Genomic DNA, 13,560 nt, shown 5'->3' on the forward strand with positions numbered 1-13,560 from the left:
TTCATGATTTTTAAAATATTTTACATCTTATGATCGAATTTTCAGACAAATACGTTACTACAGTGATAAAATCAAACAAATAAGTGATTCAATCATGACTAAACAAATATAAGTTTCTGTGGAAACATGTTAGAATTACTTATCAATTCAGTGAATATTAAAAAGTTTTGTCATATGGATATCTTAACATGTAAATATTACAATTCTCAAATTAAAATTTGTTATGTATTTTAATAATGAAAATAACAATAATGTTAATTGAGGTTGAACTAAAATGAAAAGATTTAAAAATACTAAAACATTTTATTAATAACTTTAAGTTAAAAAAAGAAAAATTTAAAAATCACCAAATAGGTTGAATATATAAAAAAATCATTAGCAGCTCAATTTGTTTGCAAATTATTGTATCTCATTACCTATTTTTAGATAAGAAATGCATATTTATTCAATTATTTTTAATAATTCATTATTTTTTATAACAACTAAAGACTTGTTTAGTTTTCTAATGATAAAAGAAAAAGAGTAGACTCATAGAGGATAACCTTTCACATTATTATCTAATCTAATAATAATAATTTTTTGTCACATTGTTTGACATTATTATCCAAGGTAATAATAATTCTATTTTCATTTAAAATTAGTTATGTTTAAATGGAAGTTTGTCAAAAATATTTTAGCTATCTTAATTAATTAATACATTAATTAATTCTACTATGATTGTCACTTTAAAAATTACTTTTAATAATAAATAAAATTTGTAAAGATATAAATTATTAATTCAACAAAATTTTAAGGATATTTTAATCGATTATTGTTAATACTTTTGTAATTCATATATATATATATTTTTAACATAGATGATCGATGATATTGAAAGTAATTTCCTGGAAGTGATTTCTGTTGAATCTGTTTCGTGGATAGATTAATTGTGTTATTATCTGTATATAAATTGATGGACTAAAACTTCACAGATAAACACGAAATACAAAAGCTACATTTCTAAAGACGATGATTCTGTAAGCTGATGATTGAAATGGTTAGAATCAATTCTCCATGGATCCTGTAGTTGTGCTGCAAACTGCAAAGTCCAAAGGACATCCTCAATAGAAGGCCTATCAGTTGGCTCATTGGACAGGCATCTCAGACATATCTCCATCACTCTCTTCAAGGATTCAGCTGAGCATTCCTTGATAATTGATGGATCCACAATGCTTCTTCGAGCTGTATCATCCATCTTATTACTTACTTGTATCTGCAGAAGGTACAATGACCAAGCATCACCCTTAGTTTTATTTATATATAGGTCTCTTTCATGTTTGCACTGGTTAAAACTTCTCAGCAAACTGTGTTCATTGGTATCCCAATTTCTTTTTTTTGGAGAATTCATGTGCCTTAAACCTAAAGAAAATTAAAATCTAAGTTCGGATTCAAATTGGTTCTTATTTTGTATTATTTTTTGGTACATAAGAAGCCACAGATTAAGAATAAGAGGAGTTGCAGATGCTGAGATTCAAATTTCAGACCTGCTGAATGTGGCTATATGAACCAATTGAGCTAAGGTCAGTGTTCTTATTTTGTATTATGGATCATATAGAAAGAATATAGTGAAGTGATTCCTTGTCTGAAGAGTCAAGCTGCAGATACTTATGGAAATCAAAGAACAGAAAGTAGAAGTTATGGGAACACTAGCAACTCACGATATCTTTTACGACCATGACTTCATTTTGGGACATTATTGGCCTTCCGACAAGAATTTCAAGTAAGATTACGCCTATGTCATGGACATCATCCTTATCCTCATGATTTGCCCTGAATTTAAATACAGAACATGAGAAAATGTTCATGTACAGGATTAAGAAAAAAAGAATTAAAGTTATTGATAAGGCAACTCCACAATGTCCAATAGAATGAACTATGCACCTTCCTCGAACATTTGATTTTAGTCCAGGAGAAGAAACTCCAGCACCCCCCTGAAATAGTTAAAATCAAGCCATCAACTCAAAGAAGTTATTTGAAGCAAATGTAACTAAGCAAATGTTATTTGAATCCGGAACATAATTCAGTTGACTCATATGTAATCACCCTTAAGAGATGGCATCAAATGAGTTTGGGTTCAAATCCCAAGTTGCAACATCTTTAATTTGTTTAAAAAAAAAAGACAAAAGGTTCATCATACCGTTCCCCTAGTTTCTGCTAAAAGAGGGAGGTTATAACTGCTGATCTTTACATGAAGATTCTGATCCAACAGGACATCTGTTATCTTCAGATTATTTGAAAATACTCCTGGTAGAATCCCTGTATGGAGGAACTGAATTCCCTTTGCTACCTCAATTGCAGCTGCTATTCTTTGTGTCCAATTAAGTCTTTTTCCTGGTAATCCTTCTGCCAAATCTCAATTGTTAGAGAAGTGATGCATGAAAGTTTCAAACTCAACACACCAGATGAAGGTGCTATTCAGCATACTTACATCATAAAATACTGTTATTTTCATTTCCCATTCACAGAACACTGTAATAACTAAAATTTCTAGAGGCAACTATAGGCAGATCCACCTTTTGAGGTCAGATGTTCATGGACACCCCTAAATATTGAAAAATAAAAAAATTTGAATGAAAAATTTCTTTTGAACACTTTCAAAATTTTTTTCTGGAAACTCTATTAATTCGTCGACAAAATTAATAAATGTGTTAGCAGCATTTTATATATACATACATACATATATATATATATATATATATATATATTATACAAGTGAATACTAGTAACTATCCCCATAACAAAGGCATTTTAAGTGCTGAAAGAGTGGTAAAAAACATGTCTTTCTTTAAGTTCAAGTTGGTTTGCCTCATGGTACATATAATTGTTTTTAAGATTGAATAAGAAAGCAACCTTACCAGAGATGCAACTTCTCAAGGTGCCATTTGGAACATACTCGAATATGAGATATATGATGGTGACACTTGAATCATCTGGGCAACTCTCAAAACAGTGTCCAAGGGCACTAACCAAGTGGTTATGTCTGAGTTTTGATATCATCTCAATATGGTGTGTATATGTCTGGGCGTTATGCTTCTTTCTCATCTTTAAGCTTCTAATGGCAACAACAGTTCCATCCCCAAGCTTCCCTCTGTAAATCTGACATTCTACATGATGTAAGAAGTTTGCTCTTGAACTATCCAGTTATTTTTATATTTGCTGAATCATGTAAAGTTAACAATAATAAATAGCAACCAGTGAACCCGAAATTTAGTTCATTTGGTTCATACAGCCACCCTCAAAAGGTAGTATTCAGCAGCTTTGAAGTTCAAATATCAGCACCTGCAACCTCATTTCCTATATCTAGACTGCAGCCTCTTTTGTAATATATATATATATATATATATATATATATATATATATATATGCAGATGAGACATTTTGAGCTTGATTAAGGTCAGTGAAATATTTTATCATGAGGAATTTTAGATGTAACTAGAAAATCTAGATGAGTTCATACCTGGCCACGTGAACCTTCACCCATGATGCTTGAATGAGTGAAATTATTAGTGGCCTCCTTCAGCTCTTCCAAAGCAAAGGCACGATAAGCAGGAAGATTTGCTCCCAGCTTCATTGTTTCTGATATATACCCTGCGAATAAAAGAATTACTAAATGTTACATGCCATATGCTGACACTTCAAAAAAAAAGAAAAATCCTACTAATTCTGTTGTTCTTTTTTATTTGTTTTCCAATAATACATTTTTCTTTACAATTTCAACTACATTCTGAAAATTTATTCAAGAATTATAAAAAAAATCATCCTATTAGAGATTATTGTATTGGAAATGATAGTTCTTACAATTCCACAGGGAAGTTAGACTTTCACATTACATGGTTACGGGCTAAATGTCTTGTTAGAGGAGTAATTCTAATTTTTTTTGGCCATCAGGCGTAATTCTTCTTTGTTTTTTTTTTTTTTTACAAAGTAGGCCGTAGCTTTGAGATACTGAGATTTGAATCCTAATCCAGTTAGATGCCACCTCTTAAGTGTGACTGCATGAACCTATTTAGACTCCACGTTCTTACTATTCTAGTTTAAAATAGTGAAGCCTTTGCAAATGGAAAAGAGAAGGAAATGAGGATCTTACTTGCATCTGACAATAGCTTGATTGTGTTTACTGTTGACACTTTCTCCTTTATTAACCTTGTGGAAGGTGTTTTCACAGCAACCCAGCTATTTCCTCTATGGATAACAAAAAAACTCAAACCAACAATTAATGCTATTCCAACAATTCCTCCCATTATACTTGATGCAAGAACTGCCTTAGCATTATGTCTCTTGAGCTTTTGAGGCCAAACTTTTACAGCCAATGCTTCATTATGGCAGAAACTAGAAGGATGCTGCTGTTGTTCTTTGTCAGATAAACAATTTCTAGCATACATAACAGTCCTGTTCTTGAAGGTTGGTTGCAGACATGCAGGCAAATCCCCAGTCAAAAGATTTGAGGATAAATTTACGAACGCTAGTTCTTTATTGCAGGACATGTTTTGGAAGAGCCTACCTGTAAGTTTATTACCAGAGACATCGATATAATTCATTGAAGGCAATGCAAACAAAGGTGGCAAAAATGGTCCAACAAATCCATTCAATGAAATATCTAGCTTTTGAAGCTGATAACAGGAGACTATTTCAGCTGGGAAGCCAAACTGAAAACTGTTATTCCTGAGTACGAGAGTAACCAACTTGTTGTGCAAGGCAGGGAAGTGAGGTCCAAAATAATTGCTTTCTAAATCAAGGACTTGAAGGTTTGTCAAGTTCTCAAGATCAGGAACTTCCCCAAACAAGTGATTATTCGCAGTAACAAGGATTCGAATATTTTCTAATCTTGAAATGGAACTTGGCAGTGTCCCAAAGAGTGAATTGTTTTTCAGACTCAAAACAGCCAAAGCATGAAGAGAACTAAGCCAACCAGGAACTTGGCCAGTGAACTGGTTGTGGTCAAGCATGAGAGTCTGCAAATTTCTCAAATATGAAAGTTCCACTGGAATGAAGCCATTGAAGTAGTTGGAACTTACATTGAGTATTTCCAGGGAAGACAGCTTACCAACACTACCAGGCATAGGCCCCCACAAGCCTAGGGAAACCAAGGAGAGGACCTTCAAATTTGATAAAACAACAAGACTTGAAAACAAAGCATCAATGGAAAAGCTTTGAGGCAAGGGGGGAACCCCATTGTTTCCTATAATATGAAGCTGGGTGACATTATCTTCATAGCAAACAACAGATAAAGATGGTGTTGGTTCAATGCTGCAAAAGTCCCAAGTTTTGTTGAAGCTGCCAAGAACTGATGGGTAGTTGAGAAGCCACTGGATTTCCCTGAGGGCATTGGATTGAAATGATTGGAGCTGCTGGCGTGAGAGATGAACAGAATGAAAAAGAGTTAACACAAGTAGTAGAGTACAGTAAACTGGCTTTGCCATCAAAACTATCTGATGATCATTTAGTAGTTGGAACAAAGATTGAAGCATGGGAGACCAAACCAAATTAATGACAGAAAGCAAGAATCCTATTTAAAACAAACAAATATGCTTTACTAATCTCCTCTTGCTTCTATCTGGTTATTCTATCAGACTGTTACATATAATCAGTTAGAGTAAAACTGTAAAAGCACCAAAAGTTTTAGACCTTGGCAGCTGGCTTTTAAGAACTAGCAAATTCAATCGTTATTATCCAAAGTTTACTTCAGTTAATTCTTGCAGTTGTCCTTAAAAGAGGTATTCACTAAATCTATAATTCAAATTTCAATACTCGTAATTTCTTTTTTTATTTTCAGGCAGCGACATTTTTTTTATATAAAAAAATTAATCTTGTTTCAATGCATTTTCCTAATAATTGCCTTTATTAATCTTGCAAATGCTTATGTAATACAAACAAAAACTCTGTTTTATTTCTACCTTTGTAACAATAGACTTACTATAAGCTCATGGATTGTTCATTTTAATTAATCTACACTTTCATAATATTATTCCACTTCAAGTAACTCTATCATAATCACTATAATAAATGAGTTTATATTTGACGGAAGAGTATAATTCTATAAACAATCAGTAAAACCTTATTAATAAGTAAATATAAATTTTTATAATTACTTAAAATAAAAATATAAAAAATTTATTTTTTATTTATAAGATGGTATCATATGATATACTGTCACTGTAAATATATTGACAATTATTTGAATGTAAATTCATATAAGAATTTTTTTTTTTTTTTGTTTTTAATAAAATTTGAGATGGATTGTTTTAATTTATAATATTGTTATGCAAATATTGAAAATTACATTTTTTTTTTTACAAAGAAAATCATAGTTTAAGGATAGAAGAAAGTGTTAAAATTAAAATTTCAAATTTATTAAAAATCTTTCAAAAAAATAATTATAAATCAATTAAACTAATTTTAAATTTTATTTTTTAAATTATATTTTATTGATTAGTATTAAAATAAGTTACTCAACCTAAATCATTAACTAAATCAACTTGTCAATGAATAAATTAATATTGAAGTAATGCATTATTTTCATGAAGCTGTCTAATATATCCCTGTTGATTAACCATAACCATGTTCTATGATAATTGCGACCACATCTCTTTTTACGTATGTAATGGTTTTTTTTTTTTTTTTCTCTAATTTGACTTATCATTTCAAGGTTCCTATTTAAAAAGGATTTATCTCATAAATGATTTTTTGTATTATAGTTAAAAATATTACAACATTTGAATTTAAAATTTTTTTAATATAATATTTGAATTATAAATTTATTAATTAATATAATATTTAAATTATTTTTTATTCATTTAATATTATTATTTAAAATTAATTATGTTAAAAATAAATAAAATATTAATTAATAAAATCATAATTTAAATATCATATTAAAAAATTTTTAAAATTTTTTATCAAATTAAATATTTTTTTGTTTGAAATCCTTTGATGTTTGGTAATTATTTTAGATTTTGATTAATTCGGAGTTGAATTGAGTTAGTTCTTATAAAGAAGAGTAAGATTTTTTAAATATATTTTTTTTATTTATAAGATTTTAAATTAAAATTTTGTTTAAAAGAATTAAATTTTTTGTCACTTTAAAATTAATTTATAATATTAACTTATTTAAAAAAAAATTGAGCTTAAGGATGATTTATATTCTCTAGCTAAAAACACTGTAGAAAAACGACAGTATGTGAATGTACGGGAAAAAAGAGGCTAACACCGCAAAATTAATTTTAGGAACCATTTGCATTGTCCAAAGCACATCAGAGTCTGTAACAATGACAAACAATAATTATATTATTAAAATAAAAAGAAGAAAGACAAAAAGTTATAATATTAATATAAAAATAAAAGATTCACAAAAAAGAGAAAAGTGCACAAATAATTAGAAGAAGAAACAAAAATAGGCAGGCAGGCATTTAGATATAGGTTTGTCTTGGCATGACGACATGACATTGTCCCAAGAAAGAGACGTGCAATTTTGAAGTATTTGTTGTCCTTTTAAGACGTAACATTCTTAACTTGGTGAGTAATCTATCTACCCAAAAATGTCATACCTTCAAAATTTTGGAAACAAAAAAATATTTTTTTGAAGAAAAAAATTTTATTAGACACTTCTAAAATTTTATCTTGGATATCTCAAAATTTTCAATAATAAATTTATTAAATACTTGTTAATTTAAGTGATAAAAAATTTGATTTTTTTAAAGTAAAATTTTAATTTTAAATTTTATGAATAAAAAAATAAATTTAAAAAAAATTATTCTTCTTATAAGATTCAATTTGATTCGATTTTAGATTAATCGAGATTTAAAATGATTATCGAATATCGAAAGATCTCAAATAAAAAAAATTATTAAAAAATGGTTAACAAAATAAAATTTTTTATTCTTGATTAAAAGATTGTTAGTTCAAAAACACATTGTTAATATTGACAATAATATAGTTTTTTTTCTTTTTTTATTCAAGATATAAAAATTCCTCCTAAAAATTATAATAATATAGTAATATTTTAAAATTTTATGTACAACTTTTTATATATTACAAATAAATACTTCCAAAAATATTTTAAATACACAGCCGATTATCAATTGTCATTGTCAAAGCGGAAGGAAGGAAGGTAGGCCCAATGAGTTCACGGGACATGAACTCCGTGAACCAAAATTTGCTCCGAAGATCCCAATTCCCATTTCCCATAACAAGTTAGAAAGACAAAGGAGAAGCATTTGCATGCAAATCAAAGCTTGAACTAGAAAAAGCCACTTGGCAATGATCCAACAAATAATTACAAACAATAATTGAGAGGACCCAACAACTTGTGAGTTTCATTGCAGATTTTAAAAAGGTAGTCGGTCACGGGAGAGTTTTCTATTATCAAGAAACCCTTTCCTTTATCCATTATTTAGATAACGGGCAGATATCTTTATGTCCACTATCACTCGAATATTTTCATGTGAAAAAGATTTACCGCCATAATATCTCCTAAATAATAATTAGATAATTATTTTTTAACATTCTCGCAGATGACCCATGTAACTCAACAAAAACTTAATAGTGATGAATCAATCCAAATCTAGTATGGCCATAGGTTATTATAGCCAAACTCCCACTCAATTAAAGAGTCTTATAACACGAATCATGACGGTAGCATTCTAATTTCCATGTATTACAATGCATGATTCTCTCTAAAAATGCACTTTATGAGTCAATACTTTATGAATGAATTTTTCCTAGTCATTCAAGGTCCGATCAAACATGTAAACTTTGTGGGCAAATGATACATGTTCATAAATTCTAAGAATAACAAATTAAACATGCCAAAGAAGCCAAATCAACATAACAAGAATTAATTAGTCCCATATGATTCATTTGACTTTTAACTGTTCTACGTATGCTTTAGTCGTGGGATTTACAAACAAAAAATATAAAATATGATACGGTGATATGATGTGAAAATAATATGAAAAAAAATATAAAAGTAATACGATTTAAAATTTTAGTAAAATTATATACGGGTTTAATAAAAAAAATATTTTGTTTTTTTATGTCGATATGAATTCTGATATAATTTTTGTGTAAAATACAATATAAATATATAAATTATCAATGTTTTACACTACATAAAAATACGAATTGCAACTACAACTACAACTATTAATCAAGTGCTAGTGTGTTAAATATCCACTTCTTGCCTCTTTAGATGACCTCTAGCATCAATATACTTTATATCTATTACAACTTATACTTTTATCATTCTCATAAAAGAATATCATAGAAGAGTTGTTATAATAAATCCTCAGTGACCTTGGAATCAATGACTCAAATAGAGATATCAATTTTATCCATATCTAATAGAAAATTCAACTTTTTACTTGAATGATGATGTAGATGAGTATTACATTGTGAGAATAGAAATGATGGTGTATATGATTCTAAATTTTTATTGAGTATAAGAATGAGAACGGATAATATAGTACTCATTATATACTCGTATCCTATATATGTTTATATATATTTAGTAAATAGATTTTCTATTAAATAATATAAATTATTATTTTAGATTAATTATAATTAATTTTTTATTTAAAATTATATTAATAAATATTTATAAAAAAATTACATAAATATACAAGATAAAAAAAATCTTAAAAAATAAAATTTAGTTTTTATTAAAAAAAAAAACTATGGGTATGTGAATTACTCAGAACCATTAAATACTAGCGGAGATGGGATGAAAGTAGATTTAAAATACCCATTGAATATGAATATAGGGATAGGTATAATATAAAAATTCAATAATGGGGATGGGGAATACTCTAACCGTTTTATATCCTACCCATTGATATCCTTATGGATGAATGTACAGTAAGGGCACTGGACACAGTTGCCCTTACTGAGATCTCTGTCCCTTCAAAAATATATTATAAAAATTTTTAAAAAGTTTAATTCCTTTATAATGCCCCACTCAAATATATATATATATATATATATATATAATATGTAAAAGTCAAACTTACATTAACTGGAAGTGATAGGTTTGTGAATAAAAAAATATTTTAAAGTTATTATAAAAAAAAAGTAGAATTGATTATAAATAAAAGTAACCGATTTTTCATTTTCCTCCATCTTCCCCACTTTTGCAACTTTCAGGTTTTCAAACAAAAACATGAAGAACCAGAGAAGAAAATTAAAGAAGTAAAAAAAGAAAAAAAAAGTCTTTAAACTAAAAAAACAAATTACAAGTTGGTTATCTTCTTTTTCTAACAAGATATTCAAGTAAGTTATTTTTTTTATATATTTTTATAATTAGTCAATTGGTTTTTTTTTATATATTTTTATATATAGTGTTTATTTACTATTTGAAATTTGTTATATTGATGAAATAATTTGATCATGTATTCATGTTATTCATAGCATTTATATTTTTTTATCAAGTTTGAAATTTTTATGCTTTATATTTTTCTTTATTTTTTAAATTATTACTCATTCAACTAATAACTTTAAGTTTGGTAAAAATTAATTTTTATATGAAGATTATAAAATTAGTTAGAAGTTTTATCAAAATTCTTGCATAGCAGTATAGTTACAATATGTGAATTGCATTTCTACTCATATATTTTAAATATAGGGTCAGTTGATCTTTATTAATATGCATAATTGTATTTTGAATATATGTTCTTATTTTTTATAAATTACATACACTAAACTATTTAATTTAATTAGTTATGAAAAAATATCTTATTAAGAGGAAGTTAATTTTTAAAGAATCATTTGGAATCAATACTAGTGGCATATAACATTGTACAAAGCAAGTTCATGTTGAATTAAATTTAAACTATCTTTCTTTGGATCCCGGTTTATGAGAAAAAATTTTGAACGATAATGCTAATAATAAAGATAAGGTTCGAAGAGCTTATTTACAAAAAAAGTCCATGTCAATCTTATGAACATAATTTTTCCCAAAGAAAAATTGAAAAGACATTACGTCATTTATTCCTACGTGATTCAAAGATTATGTTACTTGGTTGAAATATAGTATAGAGAAGGACATCGCTTTTTGTTTGTGTTGTTATCTTTATATAATAGACATTGGAGAGCAAACAGGTGGTGATTGTTTTCTGCCATCTCACCTGCTTTGATCACAGCCTTGCCTATATGAGCAGTGAGGTGCTCTATGTATTTTTGTCTTCCCAACCCTTCTCTTTTACCACACCACACCTGATAAGATAACTCTCTGTGCCTTTTTGTGAGGATTCTGATATGATTTTTTTGTTCATTCAACTTTAATGTTAAGGCCAGAATGTAGTTTGAAAGCCATTGATTCTCCTACTTAACTTTCATGAAAGCATTTTCTATTTGATCACGCTCTTCTTTCAACTCTTCATTTTCACGAACCAACTATGTGTTTTTTATTTCTTTGGCTTGTACCTATATGTGCAACCTCTTATGCTCTTACTGTAGCTTTTTCAACTTTTTAAAGGCATCATCCCATTCTTTAATAACTTTTCGAGCCTTATTGTACTCTGTGGAAATCCTGTGGACTTAGGTTTTTAATTTTTTTGCTTTATTTTGCCACTAGTCTTTTTTTCCCTATAGTTTCAAAATTTCTTGCTTTAATTTCTCCTTTTTCATTTCATGCTCTAACTCAAAAAGCTTATTATCTGACTTTTGGCCCACCAGTATGTGATGACCTTAAGGCATAAATGTAATTTATTGACCTCTCTTATTTTTACCCCTAAGTGACTCGATCAATGAATGGCCATGGGCTTACTCTCTTAGGCTTTTTTCATGCCTTAATCATGCCATCAATCTTCTAGAAAGCTCCAGGCTCCTTATATGAGTAGTCAAACTGGCCAAGCTTGCAGGTCATAGGAATAAACTGTTCAGCTCCATGCTATCTCTTTACCATCAATGGTGCATAACTTGTTGACCCCCATAGGCCTAAAAGTGGAACCTTGTCTCATCTCCACATTGATACAACATAAGTTCCCTATCCATCCACGGAGCTAACCATTTTACTTAACTAGCTATAAGTCCTTGTAATAGACATTTTCATTCTTTTTGAGTTTTTGCTTATGGTCAAGTGCTCTGGTAGAATCCTTAATCGAATTTCAAATGTAGAAATAAAGTTTGATAAAAGCATTTTTCTTATATTCAAAATGGCTTTTCATCTATACAAATAATAAGGGTGTGCAGCTTATGAAACATGCTTTATCCATTTGCCTACAAAAATTCAAAGATCTAATAGTTTTCGTCAAGATAGCTGGTGAAAGATTATACCCCTTTTCAATCTGCTCAAATAGATCCACCACTTTTATCTCAATATGTCTTAAAACCTTGGAAAAAATATCCAACCCATATAACGTTAGAGCAAATGCATTCATTCTCTGATCATTATCTAGATGCTTGATAATGAAATCCTGAAGAACCTTCCATGGAATACCTTTGTGATCTCTTTTCTCTCGAATGCATGAAGCTATGGTTTCCTTTCCCACTCCTAGCATCCGACCTAACTTCCTACGACTTTTTGATTTGTGTTTTTTCATGTATATTCTGTCTGGATACAATAGATGCATACCCACTAGAATTGAATACTCCTCTATAGTCAGTACTAGATCAACCTCATTAAAGATGAAACATCAGTAGAAAGGATCTCAAAATTATACCATCATCCTGATAAGTGAGTAGTCAACCTCTACTAACATGAGACGTGCAATATGCCCAAACTTTTTACAAAAAATCTCTTGCCTTAAAGGGGTCATACCATTCCATATATCTAATAAGTATTTCAAATCATTATGTTTGAAGAGTAGGCAAACTTCTCCTAATAGTGTAGGGACATGACCAGGTGGCAAACAATCTCCTTCTTCTAGCTGTTTCTTTTCTGATTCCATCCTCACCTCTATGGGATAGTCACATTTGAACAGCATAGATGAGGCATAAACTTGACGTTCTGTGGAATCCATAAGGGTTTTTGTTGAAATAACTTTGGGGTAAAAATACTATGCAATCTATAAAAATGTTCATGAATGTGCAAGAAAAGAAATAAAGAAAACAAAGAGGTTAGTTAATCACTTCAATAAAACATAAACAACATGACCTAGAATTTTGGATTGTTTACAAAGGGTAGAAAGACAAGGCTCTATCTATGGTTGGGCTTTTAAGGTTGACTATATGCTGTTTGGGTTAATTCTAAAAGGCTTCCAAATTATTCCCTACATCATGGTCCATTACAGACTAATAAGGCACCCCAATACTCACCCATCATAGACTACAAGCGAAAATAGTTCAATCTGAGTGAGAGTGTTTCGCCAGCCCATACGAAGACACGAAATCTCACGAGGGCATAGATACTTCACTTCATCCTAAAAGTAGAGCCCGGGTGGAGGGCTTATGTCATGCACATGCTGATAAATGATAGATATATATGTATTTAAATAATAAATACTTAAGCAACTATGAATAACTAAATAAGTAGAAATATACAAGGTAAATAATAAAGTAAATATAAGCAATAAAAAGGAAAAAAATAAT

The 13,560-nt window shown here is 29.3% G+C and overlaps 1 protein-coding gene across 1 annotated transcript; it reads right to left on the reverse strand.

The window, feature by feature from the left end:
* Window positions 1-894: 894 nt before the first annotated feature.
* Window positions 895-5,525, reverse strand: LOC111309916 (putative inactive leucine-rich repeat receptor-like protein kinase At3g03770). The gene is made up of 7 exons (XM_022908937.2): window positions 4,127-5,525; window positions 3,497-3,627; window positions 2,895-3,135; window positions 2,177-2,382; window positions 1,921-1,970; window positions 1,698-1,809; window positions 895-1,252 (listed from the first exon to the last, which is right to left on the reverse strand). The coding sequence occupies exons 1-7, from the start codon at window positions 5,505-5,507 to the stop codon at window positions 992-994; spliced, it is 2,382 nt and encodes a 793-aa protein (XP_022764672.2). The 5' UTR covers window positions 5,508-5,525; the 3' UTR covers window positions 895-991.
* Window positions 5,526-13,560: the final 8,035 nt, after the last annotated feature.

Source organism: Durio zibethinus, chromosome 19, assembly GCF_047325235.1.
Source record: "Durio zibethinus cultivar Kanyao isolate XHJ-2024 chromosome 19, ASM4732523v1, whole genome shotgun sequence".
NCBI classification, from domain to species: domain Eukaryota; kingdom Viridiplantae; phylum Streptophyta; class Magnoliopsida; order Malvales; family Malvaceae; genus Durio; species Durio zibethinus.